Source organism: Mytilus trossulus, chromosome 13, assembly GCF_036588685.1.
Source record: "Mytilus trossulus isolate FHL-02 chromosome 13, PNRI_Mtr1.1.1.hap1, whole genome shotgun sequence".
NCBI classification, from domain to species: domain Eukaryota; kingdom Metazoa; phylum Mollusca; class Bivalvia; order Mytilida; family Mytilidae; genus Mytilus; species Mytilus trossulus.
Genome location: NC_086385.1, coordinates 56,887,211 through 56,909,887, shown reverse-complemented (window position 1 = coordinate 56,909,887; position 22,677 = coordinate 56,887,211). Strand labels below are relative to the sequence as shown.

General features: G+C 30.5%; 1 protein-coding gene across 29 annotated transcripts in view; it reads right to left on the bottom strand.

Annotated features, from left to right (window-relative positions):
• The window catches only part of LOC134695033 (tensin-3-like), a 189,584-nt gene that overhangs the window by 13,747 nt on the left and 153,160 nt on the right, over nt 1-22,677 (bottom strand). For 11 of the 29 annotated variants that reach the window (XM_063556197.1, XM_063556199.1, XM_063556205.1 and 8 more), the window contains 9 exons: nt 20,480-21,883; nt 18,564-18,898; nt 15,774-15,842; nt 14,186-14,363; nt 12,800-12,868; nt 9,899-9,949; nt 8,332-8,493; nt 6,979-7,176; nt 5,964-6,426 (listed from right to left, as the gene is read on the bottom strand). In XM_063556197.1, coding sequence (XP_063412267.1) covers nt 5,964-6,426; nt 6,979-7,176; nt 8,332-8,493; nt 9,899-9,949; nt 12,800-12,868; nt 14,186-14,363; nt 15,774-15,842; nt 18,564-18,898; nt 20,480-21,883 — 2,929 coding nt within the window. Of the gene's footprint in view, nt 1-5,963; nt 6,427-6,978; nt 7,177-8,331; nt 8,494-9,898; nt 9,950-12,799; nt 12,869-13,773; nt 13,798-14,185; nt 14,364-15,773; nt 15,843-18,563; nt 18,899-20,479; nt 21,884-22,677 lie in introns of all 29 variants that reach the window. The other 18 variants (XM_063556177.1, XM_063556196.1, XM_063556179.1 and 15 more) reach the window with 18 other exon arrangements.

Sequence of the window (22,677 nt, the reverse complement as noted above, 5' to 3'; positions counted from 1 at the left end):
GCAAAAATCCTTTGAAAATAGTCATTTAGTGCTGCGAAGTGATTTTCCTGATTCAATTAAGAAACTATGTTTACATGCAATTTATACAATTTCAGACAAGAATTGTAATGTCATTGGCGGATCCAGGGGGGGTTCCAGGGTTGGAACCCCCGGTTTTTTGGCCAATCAATGCATTTGAATGGGGACATATAGTTGGAACCCCACTTTTCAAGATGGCTGGTTCCACCCCGGAATTTGGTTTGCACTGTACAAGAAAGCAGGCACAGCCAGGGGTAGATCAAGTCATTTTTAATGGGGGGTCCCAACACCGGATAAAATGGGGTTTCAACTTCCAACCCTGGAAGCCGCCCCCTTTAATATCAGATATTTCTATGTCCTCAGGTTTTGGGGGATAATGTGACAGATAGTGGGACAAAGGGCCATACAGAGGTTAGGTGTTTTCTAAAATATATCAAAATAACATGCATTTATTATTGTGTAACATTTACCAATGCAACTCCTTCAAAATTTGAAGCAAATAAACATTATTTTAATCTTGACCTAAAACTGTTATGGTACAAATAGATAACGCATGAATTTCATACAATTTATCTTAATTTATTTATAAATTATTTACTTATAAGGTAAACACCTAATTTATTACAATAAACATGAAATTGAAGACAAATTAATTTTACCTTGAGATTGCAGGCATCAAACTTCAAAATCCTAATCAACAACAGGTCAAACTTAAATATCCCACTTCTGAATTTAGCCACAATTTATTTTCAAGGAAAATTATTTATTTTCATCTACTTGTAAATTGAACTATCAATGTTCAGATCAAGGACAATCAAAATAAAATAATTGGTACAAATAAGTTAACACAAGGCTCCATAAAGGATATGATTAACATTTTTAATGATCGACCAACCAATGTTTATAACCTCTTCAAATAAATTGTATAAAACAAAAATCCTGATTATATAAAGTATTACGAAATTTTTTTGAGAATTTAACTTTACCTTTAAATGAATAGTATCATAAATTCCTAACCCCCTGATTAACTCATAACAATTTACACCTCAGTGACCCTTAAAATGATGTTCTGGATGTTTTCATTTACATTTAGTTATATACATATCAATAAATTATTCTAAGGCCAAAATGGTAAATTTATTGAAGAAATCTTTTTTCCTTGTCCCACATCAAATAAAACTTTGAATCATAAAGTAGTAAAATTAATTCTGTTTACCAACTGGATTTTCCCAAAACTTGACTTGAATGTTTGAATAAAATTTCATTTCCTATAGTCCATTATTAACAAGAGGTCATACAGTAAATTTGTTCATTTAACCTTAAATAGTTCTGTTTACAATGTTTATGAGAAAAGTACTTAGATTACCAGTATTTGTGAATGGTGGATTAAGGAAACTCACTTGACAAAAATAAACCCTCGAAATATTTTTTGAAATAGTAGCCAGAGAATTATTTAAAGATCATCCAGTGGGTGAAATTACACATTATTACAATTTCCTTGGATGAGTGATTGCATAAATCTGCTCAAAGTAATATTATTTCAAATTTGATAACAACCACGAATCATCAAGACCTTGTTATAAATAATCCTGATATTGGTCAATGGAGCAAGCATAACTCTCTTTCATACATAATTGTCTGACTAAATTAAAATAAATAATTGTTTACTGAAATTCAACCCTTTAAACCACCTTGTCTGATCAAACTTAGTCTCTGTGAAGTCAATCACTGTAACACTTTTTGTTTTAATCAACCTCCAAAAAGAGTGAAAGATTTTCATGTACTTACAGTATTCGGACAGCTCTTCAGAGTAGAATCTTCCTTTTATTCCCAAACTCTTTTAAGAATGCTTTCAAAAACTACCAACAATTTAAAAACATGCACTTTTCAACGCAACAAGTTTTCACCACATAATCCATGAACTATTTACAGTGTCTATATAGACCAGCTGTTGATAATCTATATTTTACTTATAACAATACACAGTATATGTATGTATGACTAACACTTATAGTCAATTGACAGTTGCACTGTTGACAACCTGGCAAATTAATTATAATATCTCTCTCATTCAGGTCATTCAAAGACATTGGAACATGTATGATTATCATAGGGAAGGGATCCATTCAAATTAATTATAATAATTCTCTCATTCAGGTCATTCAAAGACATTGGAACATGTCTGATTATCATAGGGAAGGGATCCATTCAAATTAAATATCTCTCATTCAGGTCATTCAAAGACATTGGAACATGTCTGATATAATCATAGGGAGGGAATATATTAACTTCAAAATGTCAGAATATTGGTGGTAGACTAGTAGTCTAGTGCAAATTGATGTGACACTGCAAAAATCTTATTCCTTTAATGTCTTGGGAGAGATAGATAGATGTTTAATGTCCAGTGGCAAATATTACAGGCATATCTGAGTACAAGACTGGGATATGATTAATTGTGGCATACTTTGGACTAGGCTGACATACAGAGCAAGTCTTTGGTTTTAACAGTACTTGGAATTCAGAACAAGCACTGCAAGCGCACTACCACAAGATCCTTAAAGTTGTTCAGTACTGGGAAAGAGAGTTTATGGAATAGATGGATGAATGTATGTACTTGAGACTCAAAGGGTAAAAAAGAGTGACAAAATAACTACGAAATAACCAAACCACTAATGCAGATTTCATATTATTTGGTGGATATCAATTTTCAGGGATATACTGGGAAAGTAAACCACAATTTCAGATAATCAAAGTACAAATTTTCAACAGACATGTATGAACACTTTGGGACAATCACAAAATCAAGCACAAATATACAACTTTTCCTCAATCCACAAAAAATGGTAATTACTTCAAAAAATCCATGAATCTACTAAGTAGATGAAAGAAAAAGTATTATAATAAGTACTTTTGTGCAACAATAAGGATAAAGTTGTACTTGAGTTGAAGTGAGGACCTTGAACCTATAGTTAATAACATCCTGTCTTTTCATTTGATCTTTTAAAATATATTTCTAAGGCAGAACATTTTTAAGTTCCATGTTGTACTGAAGGAGTACCTATTCAATTCTTTAACTTCAAAATATATTTTGGGGTATTGAGAATGATTCAGGCTGGATTGGTAAGATAGGGTTGGTTTTTATAGACATTTGAAATAAATGATTGTAAGAGTTAATTCACTATTTTAGCATTTAGATTTTGAAAAATTTCATAAAAGGGGTTGTTTTCACCTTATGACCTACCCCTACTACCAGTACCTGAATTATGCTTGTTTAATTGTTGAATAATGTGGAAATAGAAATTACTACAACCAAAAAACTTATACAAAATAATTCAAATTCATGTGAAAGATTTAAGATGAATAAATTATAAATTATTGGTCTACTAACATTTCTCCTAACAACTGTATATGCCAGAGCCTAGAGGCAAATATTTGAACAATATACAATACATTAAGATCATAATATTTAAAATAGAATATATGGTCCCCATTAGTTCAACGCAGGTCTTTAAATTCAAATACCTTTAATGTAAACATAGATCATTAAACTTCAAAACAATATTTAAATTTTTAAAAGTTGAAAAAGTTACGTCAAACAATTTTACATAAGTCTGATTTTTTAAAATTTTACAATGTTATAAACAAATAATTCCTTTTACCTTATGGAGATTAATAATCCAGTAATGTTATTTTATAGCGGCAATATCCAAGTCACATGTTGAGAAAATCTAGATTACGATTATGCCCCCTGGTAAACTATAAACATCCGCAGTTACTACCTAAATACCACTGGACTCTATAAACGCTACCTTAATCCCTCAGGTAATAATGTCATTTACATATGTCAAAGGTCATAGGATGTCGTCTTTGATAAAAAAACAAATACCATGTGGGCCTAACAGCTAGTCCTGATTACTTAGTGCCTCTAAACATTACAGGTACATGTAAGAAGTGAAGTCTTATTTACTTAAAGATGTATTACACCTCTCAGACTAAGAAATCTATCTGATGGATTAGCAACAGACTACAAAGGCTTCAGATAACGATCGTTTGTACATGTATTTGATGTTTTTAGATCATTCATACCTGTATTTGATGTTTTTTTTACCTTTTGTGTAAACATATTTTTGATTTATATAAATAGATAGTAGATAACAAATTTTCATTCATAGATCTTTATTTACGTCAGAAATTTTGTCTTTTTACAAAAAAATATTTTTCAAATTAAAAAAGTATTGATGACAATAAATATTGTGTATTTACTAAATGATCCTTTCCTTGGTATCTTTTTTTTTCCTGATGTTTTTTAATTTCAAAAATCGCAAGCACATGTAAGAAGTGAATATTTATTTACTTTAAGATGTATTACACCTCTCAGACTAAGAAATCTATCTGATGGATTAGCAACAGACTACAAAGGCTTCAGATAACGATCGTTTGTACATGTATTTGATGTTTTTTTGATTGGTTTCTTACCTTTTGTGTATAGGTGTTCATGATTTATTTAGATAGATAGTATAAAGAGAATACAAACAAATTTTCATTCAAAGATATTGTTTTACATCAGACAGTTTGTCTTTATTTTATTTCCTGTTTTCAAATTTTAATAAAGTATCAATGACAACAAAAATAGTGTAATTACTTTATCACAATTGAAACAATATGATCAAACTGTAAAATTACAAACCAAAAGTTTAAAACTCCTTTCTTTGGCAAGCCTTTTATTTTTTTAAATCAATCCTTTTTTGAATTCTTTTTTTGGTCTTGCCATTTTTCTATTAAATTTCAAAGTATAAACCTTGCATCTAAGTGTGAAAATTTAACTACCTTATGCCGTAATCAACAATGTGGAGTGGTAGAATCTATATGTTACAAATATTCTTTAATTTAAATCATTAGGGTCTCTGTTAAATTTGTTTTTCAAGGAAACACACCTTTGCTAAAATTTGATACATAAATGGAGAACATGTATTACCTATTGATTACAGTTTGATTTTTTTTTTCAATTGTGATTTTTTTTCAATTAATCAAGGATTTGTATACACATCCATTGAACATTCCTTTCCCACACAAAACTTTCTTTTCTAATTTTGAAGGCCAACATGTTATAAAAATAAATATCATATTTAAAGAAATGCATAACTTAATTTCATCAAATTGAAACTGATATTAATTTTTATTCAAATATTCCCTGCTAATTTGTATATTCGTTATTATAAAGTTCTTTGAAGTTCTTTGTAAAAATGAATACACATTATATTTGAATTTGAATTATATTTTTATTGAGGCCCTTTTAAGGCGACATCTTTTAATATCACACATCAGAATTTGAGTCTTCATTTTATTATTCATAATATCTATTGTAATCTAAGCCTCTGGGTCATGTTGCATTTTCTAAAGGACTTAATGACAATATTTAGAAACTAGATTTTGGAAGGACCTAGTGGAATAGATCAGATTAGATTAGATAATTTCTTCCAATTAAAGGGCCCATGTAAAGCAAAGTAATTGAATAATACAATGATTTTTATAATTGAAAATAAATTTTGACAATCATATATATAAATATGAATATGAACTAAACTTGTCAAAGATCTAAAGGTACAGCCAGATTGGAGAGGTACACCCATTACGACGCTCAAAATTATGAATAGGTTTGACAAAAACATACAAGTGCTTTTGAGGAGCTATATCCCTTACTCCAGATAATACCCAAATAATTCACAACCCTACTTGCAAGGACTACACCTAAGAGAGAAAGCCAATCTGCTTGTTGTTTAATATTATCCAGATATATACATCCTGATCTGATTGACATTTTTTTCATTTTCAAAGCATTCAGGTGATTCTATAGCCATCATGGAGAAGTGGCATTTATTTACCACTGAATTATTCAGACTAGCTCAAAAGATATACATTTTGAAAGAATATACCACCGTTCTTACCTTCCTGCAGAAGAGGGACCACTGTGCATATTTCCTTGTCTTGTATCTACATGGAGAGTTCCTCCATTCTGCTGTGAACCCATTGTACCAAACTGTTGTTGATGTCCGGAGCTCATTGTACTGAAGTTCTGTGAACCGGCTGTGCCGAACCGATCCTGCTGTGAACCGGCTGTGCCAAACCTATCTTGCTGTGAACCCAATGTTGCGAACCTACTAGTTTCTGGCTGTGAACCCATTGTTCCAAACCTATCCTGTGAACCAGTAGAACCCATTGTATGGTATTTGTCATGTGATTCCGTGCGATATGATTGGTTAGAACCTAAAGTGTTGAAACCTTGTTGAGATTGGTTAGAACCTAAAGTGTTGAAACCTTGTGGAGATTGGTTAGAACCTAAAGTGTTGAAACCTTGTGGAGAGGAAACTGAACCATGTGTTGAACTCATAGTGTTGAAATTAGATCCACCTAAAATAACAAACGGAAAATTCATAAAATATAATTCAAATTGAACATAATTCTTCTAGAAAGAGACAACAATAACTTGTACTCTCCTGACTTATGCTAATTTCTTTCAAACAAAAGACAATCTATTTCTTTTAATTATAAAACATTAAACTTGATCCTTTATGCATTCTAGTCTTAAGTGTCAACTTTACAAATTGAACAATTAAATATTTGTGTTGTCAAAAAATTTGAAAAAGTTTCCCCAAAAATTAGCATGCACTTCTGTTATAGTGAGTATTAACAAAGAGGTCCAGGACCTTGAAGAGATTGATGAAATTCTATTCTAATACAAAGAAAGATAACCCTTAACCTTGATGAAATTCGAATACAAAGAAAGATAACTCTTTATTTTAATGAAATTCTAATACAAAGAAAGATAACTCGTTAAGACCGTACCTAGATGAAATTCTAATACAAAGAAAGATAACTCTTTATCTAGATAAAATTCTAATACAAAGAAAGATAACTCTTTATCTAGATAAAATTCTAACATAAAGAAAGATAACTCTTTACCTTGTTGATGTTGAATTGGTATATTCTGTGGTGGCATTCCTTCAATCATATTAACATTCTGCTGGGAACCAGTCACAAATTGTTGTCCTGGTTGTTGGTTGTAATGATGTTGAGTCTGGTATTTGTACTCGCGATGTTCCGTCTGCTGCTGTGTCTGTTGCTGCTGTTGATGTTGTTGATGATTCTGTTGATGGGTTGCTATGGAAACAAGAAAATAGACAAAATAAAAATCTTGCCATTGGTTTGCAATTGAAATTTAAACTATGCTTCCTGGAACAACCCGAGATTTTTACTGAAATGAAATGGGTTTTGTGTCAATGTGAGTAGGTCAAGAGATTAATCGTTTCCTTATACCAGTGCAGCAAACACATACACCAAATTACCAAATTTAATGTGGATACAAATTTTAAACATAAAAAAAATAGGTCATTTGAAAAGTTCTTGGAATTAGAACAAAAGCAGTTGAATCTACAGTTCAATGCAATGCAATCACCATTTATAAAGTATATACCCTTTCTTATAAATGCTTAATGCAAATATTTTTCATACACCATGCAGAATTCAGATACAAGATATTACACATGAAAATATACCATTATACAAGTTGATGGTGCAAAATAATTATTATTTAATTTTGTTGAATGCAAATCAACAACAGAAATTATCATTGTAGAAACTCCATTTTCTTCTTCATCTTTTAATTCCAGATTTGTGTGTAGTATGTACAGGTTCCAGATTAAGTAAGAGAGATTTATTCCTACCACCATATTGGATCAGTGTGAGATTAACAGACATCATAAAGCAGATACAGACTTGTAAGACTTTGCAGTGCAATCACATGCTTAAGAGTTTTTGTTCAGGTGTCATGCATAAACCATAAACCCATGCTGTTTTTCAAAGCTCTTGTTTATTTATTTTTATTTTTGCTTTAGATTTGCAGCATCAGTAATTAATACTTTTTTTTCTGCAATGCATTAAAGTGCTAATGTGAAAAGTTTAAAGGTTTTGGTTATTTGCAACTAAAAGCTAATCTGATTAACTACAATGGCAAAAGCAATTGTCAAAAGAAAACCGTTTTTGCAGAAGAAAACTTGCAATATGCCCTTCATTGCTGAAATCTAAAGATAAAAATTTATTCTTGTCTAATATTTCATAAAGACATTTCCTAAACCAACTTGAAACTACTTATTTTAAAGTAGATGTTGTTTTTTCATAACGTTCTTTCACCAAATCCTGGCATTAATTCAGCCATATTTCCAAACAGTCAAAACACTGAGTAAAAGTTTGAGCAACTAGCCGCCATTACAAGTTTCCTCAATTTTCTGACTATTTTTTTGTCTATGTTAAATCTACCTGACTTCTGCCTTCTAGCAAGATCTTCAGGTATCGAAGCATAAAGTGGATCTGAAGTACGATCCGCCGTAGATCTTGTGATCTGTCGGCTGACAATGCGATTGTAATGCTCGTCTTTATCAAATACAGGTGGCGTTGTAGGTGACAAACTAGGCATGGAAGCTATTCAGTCACATGACAAAAAGCAAGATGCACATGTTATAATAAGTGTTAAGATTGACACTTTACTACTGTGGATTCATAAATATTCGTTAGAAACCAATTTTCTTGGATTTCATGGAAACAGGTGCATCACAAAATTAAATGTAGAGAGTCTTATAACGTTCAATGAATAAGACTTTGTTTTCTATAGGGTTGTATGCAGACTTCGGGAAACCACAAAATTAAATATCCACAAACACATAAGTTTTCCTCTATCCACAAAAATTGGTACCCACGAAAAAATGAATCCACAGTATTATTATTGTACATCCATCTTTGAAAAAAAGCCTATTTTTTTATAATAAGGTGTTATGGTAAATTGTTGTTTATATTTTGGAAACCACACTTTCCACTTTCTAAAAATTGTTTCATTTGTGTTGTAACATAGAAAAGCTGCTTGCAGTCTGCTAGATGGCTCTTTTTTAAGTGCAACTTATGTACTCATCATTGTACCTAATTTTTTTCTTTATTTTCATCCTCAAGATAGCCTACTTTTACCATAACATGCTATTTCTATAAAATATTTTGTATCAAGCTGTGTTTAATATGTATAATATAATGGCTATATATTATGTTTGAACTTTCCCAATTAAAGTTAAAATTAAAATGTGATAATTTGAGAATGAAATGTATAAGTTCATGAATGGAATGAATGAATATCAGACAAATCAAAAAAAAAAAAAAAAATAAAATAAAAAAATAAAATAAAATAAAAATAAATAAAATAAAATTCACATAAAAAATAACGACAAAATGAGGATGAAAACATGAAATTATGAAACAAAAGAAAAACACAAATTATCCTGTTGCTACCCTGGATTTACTAATTCTAATGAAAATCTTTATTCAAATTTGGTATAAAAATCAAAAACAAAATTTGAGTACAGTTATCAAAATGATAAATTATCCTTTTTTTCATTAAAAAAAAAATAAATTCTTCTAGTGAACTCAAATTTCTTCAAGGTCAAAGGACCTGGTCATGATTAGTAACCATGGTAACAACAACACTGACAAACCAGACATGCTCACAAGGTGAAGGAAAACATAACATGCAAGTTAAGTTAGAATAGAGTCAAACAAAGTTCAAGTGTGCTGTGAAGGTCTAAATTCTACATTGCAAACAAACAAAACAGAGAAACACATAAACATAAAATCATGGGAAAGATATATTATGGTTTATGCAAATAATCTTCATTTTAACATATTTCAATATAACCCCCGGTAACCATTAATTAGAGAAACAAAATATTCTCCCAATTTCAGTTAATGTCTGTCCAAATTTGTGAACAAATCCCCCTTTAAAATAGGTTTTAACCAAATACATGTATAATTATAGCGTGAGAGATAAAATGAGAATAATATTTACCTTGCATTGTATAGTATGGTGATCTTGGAGTAATTGGAAATGGAGGAGTAACTACAACCACAGGCAAAACAAAATAAAAAACACATGTCATTACAAAACATCAAAAACAATCCAGGAGATGAAATGCATCCTTGTTGTAACACTGTTAACTTGCAGTAAATGTCCACAGAAACTTATAATAGTCATTTGAATGGTCAATGAAAGTTACATTTTTCGTTTCAAAATTATGTTTTGTTGTGGTCAGGATAAAATTTGGTCAATTTACAAAAATGTTAACATATTTCACATAAAGAAATGTTTTCTTTCACTTGCAATGATAAGAGATGTATTTCTTACAAATCTACCTCATAAAAGATATTTTCTCAAATTTCTAACAAATGTGACAGTTGAAAATCAATCTGTTTTAAAATATCTTTAAAATTTTCGACATATTTAATTTTGTGTGAAATACAATAAGTTGAAAAGTTTAATCTTTTGAAATCTTTGAAATCTATCAATCATAATAAACAAGTAAAATAACATGAAACGTTTAAGATGAATAAATTAAATGCACTTTTACTGCAAATTAAACCATACACAATCATTCAATGAAATCTAAACGACCAACAAGGAGCGTAAAACATTAATAATTATATGTATCAATTCCATACCATATATACCTTTATTTCAATCATAAAAGAATTTTAAAACAATTTTAAAACAATTTCTATACTTTTTTCAAATTGAGAACTATTTGTAATGTGTCTTAAGTTTGATGATAAATATAATTTTTTCCATCTAAACAATTTGTGGAATTAAAACGAGGTATATATGGTAGGTGTTGTTCAAATCATTCATTTTCAACCAATGATCATTCATTCATAAGTTTCAAAATGATGCAATTTTTACTACTCTCATATGAAAATCTGAAATAAATACCTTGCCCTAGACTATGGAGTACTTATTGTGATAATCATAATTAGACTTAAAAGTCCAAAGATTTTAACAACCACGGGTAAAATGACCAAATCTCCAAATCTTAGTAGACTTAAACCCCAGTATATATGAAGAACTACATTTTTTTTATTACAAAATTATAACATCAATTCAGGATCTGCTTACCCACAGCTTCTGATTGATTTCATGTTGATCAATATTTATTTTTTTTATTTTGTATGTTGCGTATCTTTTGAACGAAAGCTCATTTTGCCATGGTGTTGTCAGTTTGTTTGCAATTTCAATTTGAGTTTGAATATCCCATAGGTACCTTTTGCCTCCCTGTTTAGAGTTTTGAATATCCCTTTGGTACCTTTTGCCTCCCTGTTTAGAGTTTTGAATATCCCTTTGGTACCTTTTGCCTCCCTGTTTAGAGTTTTGAATATCCCTTTGGTACCTTTTGCCTCCCTGTTTAGAGTTTTGAATATCCCATAGGTACCTTTTGCCTCCCTATTTTGAGTTTTGAATCACCATCCAATGCCCTTGTACTTTATAAGTTGTATTTTTTGCTTTCATAGTTAACCAAGATTTTAAAACACCCATGAAGTTGTTTTGAGTGATCACATCATTTTGAAACTTTTGAAACTATACAAAGTTAATAGATGATTTTAATCACAAGTAATACTTTCATGCTTACTACTGCAAAATAAAATGTCTAATTTTTACTTTCTTTATTCAACATATAAGATAAACATAGTTAAATATGTTGAAACAGAACCTCATGTTTTGACTGGCTATCTGAGGCCACCTGTCAATAGTGTTAATTTAACCTGTGCCAGCATCTGTTTCATCCCCAAAATATCTTCAAGGCCAAAAAGGGCAACGTTAAAACAGGTCAATATTTAATAGTGTAGCACATCAGTTGTTAATCATCATAGTTATAGTAATTGCAAGTGCTCATATTACAAAATATTCACCTGTTTTCATACAAACGTAAAACCAAGTGACAATAACATGTGACATAGGTATTATCCAATCGTGAGCATCATTTTAACAAATGTACACAACAGTTGAAATTGATATTTTTTTCAACAGTTTTCTATATTCTTAATCTGGTGCTTTAGTTATTCACAATCATTTAAAAAAAAAAGTTCACATATTAAATTGATGTGTAACTGTGACAACACAAAACAAACTGTCCATAGAAGTTCTTATTTTCTGTAGAGACTGTATCAATTTCAAAATAAACAGCATTGTAAGACCATCTCATCTTTATCTGTCTTGTATACTATTAACGAATTTTCTATTTAAAAAAAATAAATTCTAAAAGCTTGTTCAATAAGATAAATGGAAGACATTTCTTCATCTTTGACTTGTACAATTTTATCTATGGACAGTTTTTTATCTGCAAATTTCACAAAGGAAAAGATATTCAGTCATTCAGGGGAAATTTCAGAATGTTATAAGGTTCAAGAGTTCCTCATTCAAGGACAGTTCAAAAAGTAAGACATGATTTTTTAGTTTCTGTTTTAAGGAAATTGTCTTAAAAGTTTTCATACATGCAACATTCATGATTTTTTATATAAAATTACTAAGACTAAAAAAATTATCACTGAACATGCAAATATGAGGTATGAATGCTATTTTTTCCCTTTTTTTTTCCAATTGATTATCTCCCTTAGATCAAGGTTTTATTTTGTAGATTCATTTAATGTATGTTGATTCAGACTGGGAAAACACTTAAAAATACATTAATTTAAGTTAAAAAATGATGAAATATTCAATTTCCATTCCACAAAACAAATATAAAATCACTGTTTTCTTGGAAAAAAACAGACATGCGAAAATTTACACAGTAAATATTGAAGAATTTGTTTTTGAAATTAAACTACAATATGGAGACAACATTTACATGCAAGTCTATGACTGAAACTCTGATAAAATAAGGCAGACAAAAAAAGGTTAAGGACAACATCTGTTATTTACCATGCAGATCTCTTACGGATCCCAGCGACAACCGCCGGACTTTCTGATGTACCGACTGTATAACTTGCTCTGTTAGCGCCAAATATAAACAAATAACATTTAGAAAAAAAATCGGCAAACATCTATCTTTTATCAGTAACCTTAACAGACATTATACTTTCTGATGGACAGACTGTATAACTTAATTGCTCTGTTAGCGCCAAATATAAACAAATAACATTTAGAAAAAAATCGGTAAATATCTATCTTTTATCCATAACCTTTAGTTTTTAATCTATTTTTCATTTGAATATCAGACAAAAAGTAAACTTCAACACTTATGCTTAAATTGTTTATTATACTGTTTTAAAAATTCTCTAAAGCAACTCTTAACTATCTCATTTTTATATGGTTATACCTACTTAATTATTTTTTGAAAATTATTTTTTTATTAAAATCCAATACTTCAAAGTTAACCTTATTTTTAATGTGTATAATACACATGGCCTGCACCAATTACAGATTTCAGTAAAAAAATTCAAATAACACCCAAGTACGGTATGCTAAGACATTTTTTGAAACTATGATAAAATTTAAAAAGAAGTTAAGAGTTTAAAAATGCTCTTATTTATTTTATCACACATTTTGGGATGCTATTAGATAAGTTACTTTAGACAGTTATCTTATAGACTGAATGTTTTTTTAAAAACTTTGTCCAGTAAAATGATTAGTAATTTATGCATTGCCTTAAAAGCAATTTAGTCAATCTATCAGATCTTATCTGCCCCCAAAAATAATAAGCACAAAAAAATTTGGACAAAAATATTTGTTAATTTGATTTTTGTTATTTTCCAAGGCAACTAATTTCTAATTTCGAACAAAACAAAATAAAAAGCAATCTGTTAAGAAGTCACGTGCCCCATGTGCAAAGCTCACATTTCCAAAACCGAACTAAAAACGTAACAAAAATAACAAAATCATACTTGGCTACTTACAATCATCTAATTTATCAAAAATGTCTGAAATTTTATATAACATAAAATTCCAACTAAACTGAAAATCTCTATAAATGCAAAAAAACTATTGCCTTTTCTAAAATAATTCAAAGGGCCAAATCAATTAAGAAATTATAGCAATTTCAATAAATCTAGCAATAGAAGTTTTCCTAGATATATAATTGTAAGATAACTTTTAAACTTCAAGCCAAACTAACTAAACTTAAAATAAATGAAGGTGTTTCCTTTGCAAAATGTATATAAAAATAAAATTAATAAAAAAAAATATATTTTTTTTATCGCAACATATATTTTGTGTGTTTTGTGTGTATTTTTTTCAAACAGTTACCTTATTTATACCCTATACTTTTTTTTAGATTATTAGTAGTCTTTTTTTTACAATGAAACATACCTGCAGTTGACACAGGGCTAACAGGGAAGCTCGGTGTGGTAGATCTGGGCAGAGTACCAGTTTGGATGCCTTCTGGTTCCAGGGGTTGCATGCCAGGACCGATGGGTCTCAGACTAAATCGGTCTTCCTCGACCACGTTGATATGTTTTGGACGTGGGGCAGCTATTTCTTGATGCTGCTACAAAATTAGATTTCAAAAATTTAACACACATTAAACAATCAATCAGTAAGACTGGAATATAATTGACGATTTTAAAATAAAGAATATGGAAAGCATTTTCCAGTTGACCTAGATAAATAGAATGCATTTAAATATAATCAAAGGAACATAAACAAAAATTTGTGATAAAATTCAAAAATATTTAAATGGTCATTTTAAACTTTTGCATGAAGTGGACAGCATTTCTAATTTAGATATTCAATACAGTATGTTGTAGATGTAAAACATAACAGCAATCAATAGAAGTTCAAGGGAAGTAACTTAAATGTTATTCAGTAAATTGAACAATTTTCAATAACTCTTACCCAAAGGTGTAATTTTCCCTATTATAAATTAGGGTCATACAAAAATTAGCTTTAAAGGGGAAAAGATACAGTAAAAATTGCAAAAAAGTTATAAGGTCTGTCTACATACTAATTAACAGATAACAAGAATACAATGTACAATATATATACAAAATATGAAGTCTTTGATACAGATAGTTATGCTGTTACCAATACAGATATGGTTTAAATAAAATTCAAGCATGTTTGTGAAAAAAAATGTACCAATGTTGTTTTTTTTTGTGAAATAACAAAGTATTTCTCTTTACCATTAATCCAATAAAGAAAAGAAAATATTGTGACAGGGGAGATAATCACATGCTCACAACAACAAAAAAGAAAAGTTCATGCTCATTTAAAAATAGGAGAATTTAAGTAAAAAAAAAGGTAAATCATGCTTAGAATACCGGAATATATCTAGATATACAAAAATGATGTGAATATAACAAACATTCATAATCAGTAAAATATTATATAAATAAGTATCCATATACATGTAATATTTAGATTTATTGTATATATATAATTATATCTTCGTAAACATTTCCGACGTAGCTTAGTATGCAAATGATGTAAGAAATTCTTTTGGTAACAATATTTACTGAACACGATTTCCTTTCTGACTTACAAAAAAAGTTTTTTTTAGAAGAATGGATCCATGCTTTTTTGAATTGAAAAAGATAATAAGAATTTGAGTTGTCTACCCTTACAGCGAGTTGCTTCCCTTCCCTTTCCTTTTTTCCAATCTGTTTTAAAACATTTCTAGGATCAGGTTGGTTCACAATATTATTTTGCAAATTAAAATACTAATTGTAAAACCATCCATGACGGTTTTTTTCAATAATATTTCAGACTATATATCATCTGCTCATTGCAAGGGGGCCCTACACTCTCAAAGTTTGGGCAGACAACTCATCAAAATCATATATTTAAAGAAATATAATAAAAGAGAAAACTTTCAGTTTAAATTTAAAAGATTGAAATATCAAATTATAAAATTTTAATGCCATATTGTTTAGAATTAATTTCCATGCTTAATGTCTACCTCTTCCTCAGAATATTTGCTCATTAAAAACAAAACTTCGTCGTCTAATTCTGAATCCTGGATTTCACTCTTAAGTTGTAAAAGAATATTTCATTGTAAAATTGTAAACAAAATAATGCATAAAAAAGTTGGCAGTTCTTTGACCTATAATTGTTAACTTTTGATACATTTTGATTTCGCTAGAAAGTTGACGCATTGGCACTCCAACCACATCTTCTTAGTTATATTTAAATTGTAAACTAGCAAAAAATATTGTATATCAAAATAATGGCAAAAATTATTTTGATAAAATTTTCTGATCATCTTATGTTAAGTTATTCATAAACTTGTAACCTAGCACTAATATACAATGCCCTAACGAAAGATTTAATTCCTTCAACTTGCCTACGAACTACTGTTTACCAATTAGAAAAAAATAATAATCTACATTATAAGACACTGTAGAATTATATAGTTACAACTAATATACAAAGGGGGGTATGATTAATTACTATTGATGCAAGTAAGTAACAACATCTAGTTATAATTTTGGAATAAAAATATTACCAATTCTGAAATAAAATGGGGTATTAATAAAATGAAATTATAATAAGAATAAACTATTCATAATATCCCATTTGCTGTTTTTCATCATTTCCCACATTTATTTTTGGTTTTATTTTAAGAAAGGGATTAAATTACCCTTTTTTAATTTAAATTTCACTAATTAATAAATGCACTTTTAACAGCTAATGTGAATATTTTGAATTGTTTACAGACATATCACAAAGACTTTGTACCATGTTAATAATTCTGAGTTATCTCCCCTAGGTCTGGTCTGATAGAAATATACAACAATAATTCAATCTTTACTTTTACTTGATGAAGTTTGAATTTGGTTAAGTGCAAGAAACACTTTTTCGTTGCAGTTACTTGTTGAAAAACTGGTAGCAGTTGGGTATGTACTAAACATTGCTAATAATTTCAGCTTATCCTATATGGTTGATCTTTACTCTCAAGAACTAGAGGCTCTAAAGAGCCTGTGTCGCTCACCTTGGTCTATGTGAATATTAAACAAAGGAAGCAGATTGAAAATTGACTACAAAGGTCAATAACTCCTACAGGGGTCAATTGACCATTTATTTGTAGATCTTACTTTGCTGAACATTATTGCTGTTTACAGTTTACCTATATCTATAATAATATTCAATATAAAACAGCAAAATTTCCTTAAAATTACCAATTCAGGGGCCGGAACCCCAAAACAGGTTGTCCAATTCATCTGAAAATTTCAGGGCAGATAGATCGTGACCTGATTAACAATTTTACTTCATGTCAGATTTTCTCTAAATTATTTGGTTTTTGAGTTATAAGCCAAAAACTGCATTTTACCCCTATGTTCTATTTTTAGCCGTGGCGGCCATCTTGGTTTGATGGCCAGGTCACCGGACACATTTTTTAAACAAGAAACCCCAAAGATGATTGTGGCCAAGTTTGGATCAATTTGGCACAGCAGTTTCAGAGAAGAAGATTTTAGTAAAAGATATATAAAATTTACGAAAAATGGTTAAAAATTGACTTTAAAGGGCAATAACTCCTAAAGAGGTCAACTAACCATTTTGGTCATGTTGACTTATTTGTAAATCTGACCTTGCTGAACATTATTGCTGTTTACAGTTTACCTATATCTATAATAATATTCAATATAATAACCAAAAACAGCAAAATTTCCTTAAAATTACCAATTCAGGGGCCGCAACCCAAAAACAGGTTGTCCAATTCATCTGAAAATTTCAGGGCAGATAGATCTTCACCTGATTAACAATTTTACCCAATGTCAGATTTGCTCTAAATGCTTTGGTTTTTGAGTTATAAGCCAAAAACTGCATTTTACCCCTATGTTCTATTTATAGCCATGGCGGCCATCTTGGTTAGTTGGCGGGGTCACCGGACACAATTTTTAAACTAGATACCCCAATGATGATTGTGGCCAAGTTTCAGAGGAGAAGATTTTTCTAAAAGATTACTAAGATTTACGAAAAATGGTTAAAAATTGACTATAAAGGGCAATAACTCCTAAAGTGGTCAACTGATCATTTTGGTCATGTTGACTTATTTGTAGATCTTACTTTGCTGAACATTATTGCTTTTTACAGTTTATCTCTATCTGAAATAATATTCAAGATAATAACCAAAAACAACAAAATTTCCTTAAAATTACCAATTCAGGGGCAGCAACCTAACAACGGAATGTCAGATTCATCTGAAAATTTCAGGGCAGATAGATCTTAACCTGATTAACAATATTACCCCATGTCAGATTTGCCCTAAATGCTTTGGTTTTTGAGTTATAAGCCAAAAACTGCATTTTACCCCTATGTTCTATTTATAGCCATGGCGGCCATCTTGGTTAGTTGGCTGGGTCACCGGACACAATTTTTAAACTAGATACCCCAATGATGATTGTGGCCAAGTTTGGTTAAATTTGGCCCAGTAGTTTCAGAGGAGAAGATTTTTGTAAAAGTTGACGACGACGCCGGACGCCGGACGCCAAGTGATGAGAAAAGCTCACTTGGCCCTTCGGGCCAGGTGAGCTAAAAATACTCTTGTGTGGTTACCCAAATAATTGATAGGGCAAATTTTCTTGCATTTTAGGTCACTCAAAATATTGATTGCCGATTTTTTTTCTCTTTTTTGGTTGTTCAGTTTAATATGATTTTATTTACAGGACATTGCATGAATTTTCCGATATTTTTAAGGTCAATCTTTGTGATATGTTTTAAATGATAAATAAATACTAAAAATACATACATCTATGATTACATGCGGGGAAACATTATCCCATGACGGTGACATGCTTCGTGGTTCCTCGTTACTCACTGTATCCTGTTTCTGCTGATTATGGGTCTCAAATGTTCTCGTTTCATATTTTCGTGTTACTCTTTGGGTTTGCTCTATCTTCTGGAATCCCTGGTTTCCTGTCTGTGGTTGTTGCGGTTGTTGGTTTTGAACTTGCCATGTTGGTTTTGTTGCGATTATTGAATTGGATGCGGCTTGTAACGATTTTTCAAGTTCATCCAATGATCTTGTTTTGTCGATTTCTGTTTTTTCCGTTCTTTCGACTGTGTTTGTTCTATGATGTTGGACTGCAATATAAATGGAGAAATTGAATATATAATAATATACAAGAACAATTTTATCACATAATTAATATGAACTAAAATCTTTACAATGTTCAATTTGAATTTGACAGAGGATTTCAGTCTTTTTATTTATTTAAAATATTAATATTGATTTTCATTATTTTTAATAAATACTTATCTTTTCTATGAATGAATAAATTAGCTAAGCAACTTTACGGAAATTCAACTTCTTTTTTTGTTTTGGTACATGCATCATATTTGATTACTGTAAATTAACAATATTGTAAATCTGACAAACTAGCAAGCTTAAGGCTCACTTAGAAAGCCTTTCAAATGTGTTGTAGACATCCTAGAATTCAATTTTGGCGTATTTTCATAGCAGTGAAATAAATATATTTGAAATTGTGAAATATTAAAAGTGTCTGAATATATCGTAGAAAGTGAAAATAAACAATTTAGTGCTTTAAGCACAAATTAAGCAAAGTGATAATAAATATTTTCATGCAAATTGAAGCTTTTTTGCATAAATTTGATTCATTCAAATTATGTAAATATGGTGAATAAACAAAAAAAATCTTGTGTTTTTTGAATTTTCAAAACTGAATGAGTCAAGACTGTTAACTATTCATGCAAATAAAATATATTAACAATCTGAAGAGAAAAAAAACATAATATGATAAATAATAATTATATTTCAAAGAATAATTATTTCATGCTTAACAAAATCAGTCCTACACCCACAAAACTGTAAAGAAAACAGACAGTTTTAATAAAACAAACTAAAAGACATAAATAATATTCAGATTCTTCTTTGAAATTCGATAATTTTCCTAAACTTATTAGGTTGAAAGTTGTCTCTCATGAGATTTTAAAATTAAAGAATCTGAAAATTATTTCATTGTCTTTTAATCAAATTAAAAACATTCCATTCCAAAAAGCAAATCAAGACACATTACGGAGTTATCTCCCATTCAACTGTCAGAGAGAGAGTTATCTCCCATATTCATTCTGTGAGTAGAAGCTGTAAATAACAAATCATGGCAGTTTTCAAAATCGCAAAATTTCGGCTCATTCGCAGCGGACATTCCAAAAAATGCATTCTATTTTTAGAACAAGTCTAGATAAGGGATTGCAGTCTATTTATAGTACAGGTCACAACATTGGAAGAGGAGGGAAACAGTTAAACACTTGAGAGATACAGATCAGATACAGGTTAAAGTATGAATGAAGCAGACTATGGCATAAGGCTAGAAATGATATTTAGACTTCTTTTTTTCTGTTGCCAAATTTTTCACAATGAAAGATACAAATTTTCTTAGATGATAAAAACAATTTCAAATAAAAAAAAAAAAAATTCACAAAAAGATTTTTTTTTAAAATTTCATATCTAATTTTGTGAAACGAAAAATATATATGGTAAAAATGTTATTAATATATATGAAAAGCAGCAAAAGCTAAAAAATATTTTAAAATAGTCATTCAATTAAAAGTATCAAAAACATTGAATGCAAAATTACATAAATATTGTATAAAAAGTAACGTGTATCTCTAAAGTGCATGGTTTTTCGACAGGTCTAAACGTACCTGGCACTGGATTATTATCTCCGGCAGTTCTATGGACGTAAACTTCAGTGATGTAATGAGATTTCTTATCCCCTTCTGGGAAATTTGTTTCTTGAATTTCCGTCACTTTGGTTTTTGTTGGAGAATATCTCGGAAGGCTCTTAGTGAAATCAGGTGACTGATCCCTTATGGTTTGACGAATTTCATAATTAGATGTCTTTTGGACATTCTGTTGGTTGGTTGGCGAGAAGCTACGCCGTGATAGGGGAGGGGTTGTTATGGTAATTGTTTTGACTACTGGCGGCAGTATGACTTCAGACTGCCTATCGAAAGTAGAGTCAGAATTTTGACGATATGAATTTTGACCCTGAGAGGACTGCCATGAATTGCTTGAACTACTTGTTCTTGACCGTTGCATGTAATCTTTGCTACTACTCCTAAGTGGGGGTGATACAGGCATATTTATTTGAATATTTGTCCTGGTTTGCCCCGGTGATGGGGGCGGTTTGTTAGATTCAGTTCTGTAGCTTGAAGTTGTATAGGAAGATTCACCTGTAGGGTACGTTCTCACTGGAGGCTCTGGAGATTTATCTGTCGAAAAAGTATGAGTCTTATTCATGGAGTATGAGTAATTTCCCGTTGAGGGTCCATTGCTCATAGTCGGGGGTGGTGACATATTTTGTTGAAATGAGGTCTGCATAACAGCTTGTTCATCTGCCTCATTTTGAGCACGTTTCGTAAAATATTTATTCTGTGCGGATCTTAATTCATCTACTAATTGTTTCTCCTGTTGCTGTCTCTCTTCTGACTTACTATCTTTCCGTTCCCGTAACTTCTGTTGTTGTTGCTGTAACCACGATGAGTTATCGGCGTCAGACCGTGAGTATGAGAATTGGTCACCATTCTGATGTTCATAATCAGTCCGTACACTATAAGGTAATGTTGTAGTTTTAGATGATTCGGTTCGTCGAGCTAACTCGGGCGATGCTGGAGTATAGCTGAAGGCATTTGGAGGCACATATGTTTTACTATCATCGTTAAATGTTCTTGTTGAATAGGAATAACTTGTTTGTTGTTGTTCTGGCACTTTATAATTGACCTCAGCCGTACGATATGTTAGTTTCCCGTCTGGACCCCTTTCAGTATCGTACGTCCTAAATGTTCGTGTATCGTTAGATGAAGAATGGCTACTTTTAGGGGGACTTTTAGGGCTAGTAACAAAAACTTGGTCATTTAACAGATCACTAAGAATCATATCGAGTTCCTTCTGTTCGTCCACAGTCGCTGCCTTTTTTGGCAGGGTACTTTGAGAACTATAGCTTGATTTCATTGTGTTGTTACTCGTACTGTATCCCTGCTGTTGGACTGGTTCACTAGTACGTGCATGTGAGCTGTACTGACTCGTGCTCGTGTTTCCAACTAATCCTGAAAGAGAGGTATAAAATTAAACATTTAAAATATCAATTCTTCATGCCTTTTAAGATTAGTGTAAATTTGGTAATTTCTATGTCTGTATGTAGGTTTTTTTTCTTCCAGTTTCATAAAATAGAACCACTTCCTTTGAAAAAGGAAGAATCTATGAAGATCTGAATTCAGTCTTTTTTCATTCAAAGACGAACAACTACAAATTAGATAATACTTATTTCATATCCAACAAGATATAGGAAATGTTTATGTAAGGTGGTACCTTACACTACAGGGAGATAACTCTGTAAAATTAGCTAAACGCTTTAATTACGTTGTGTTGATAAGGAAATATTAAGCTTCTCAATGATCAAAATAAGTGTTTGTCAAACTGCTATATAACTAGTGTAATTTTTCTGATAAATTGGTTGGTTCAAGTTTTTTGAAATTTTTATATTTTTGTCAAAGGGTCAGAGTAAATACTTTGTCAAAATTTTATGAAAATTTAACGAGCCAAATTAGTTTTAGTTAAGGTGTTGGGTACCACCTTAAGGCCAATAATTTTTTTTATTATGTTTCCACAAAAGTTTAAGTCTTGTTTGCCTTGTTTTCACTGGGAAACGCCATGTTTTCACTAAGAAACATGATCTTGTTGACCTCATCAGTATTATTCTAAGTTATGTAGGCCCTTTACCAGTTAAGTACTTAAACATGTTCTCAAAATATAACCAAATTAATTGTTGGTGTTCAGCACACTTTGCTATTTCATGGCGATAACTATCTACTGATATCGATAACTATCTACTGATATCGAT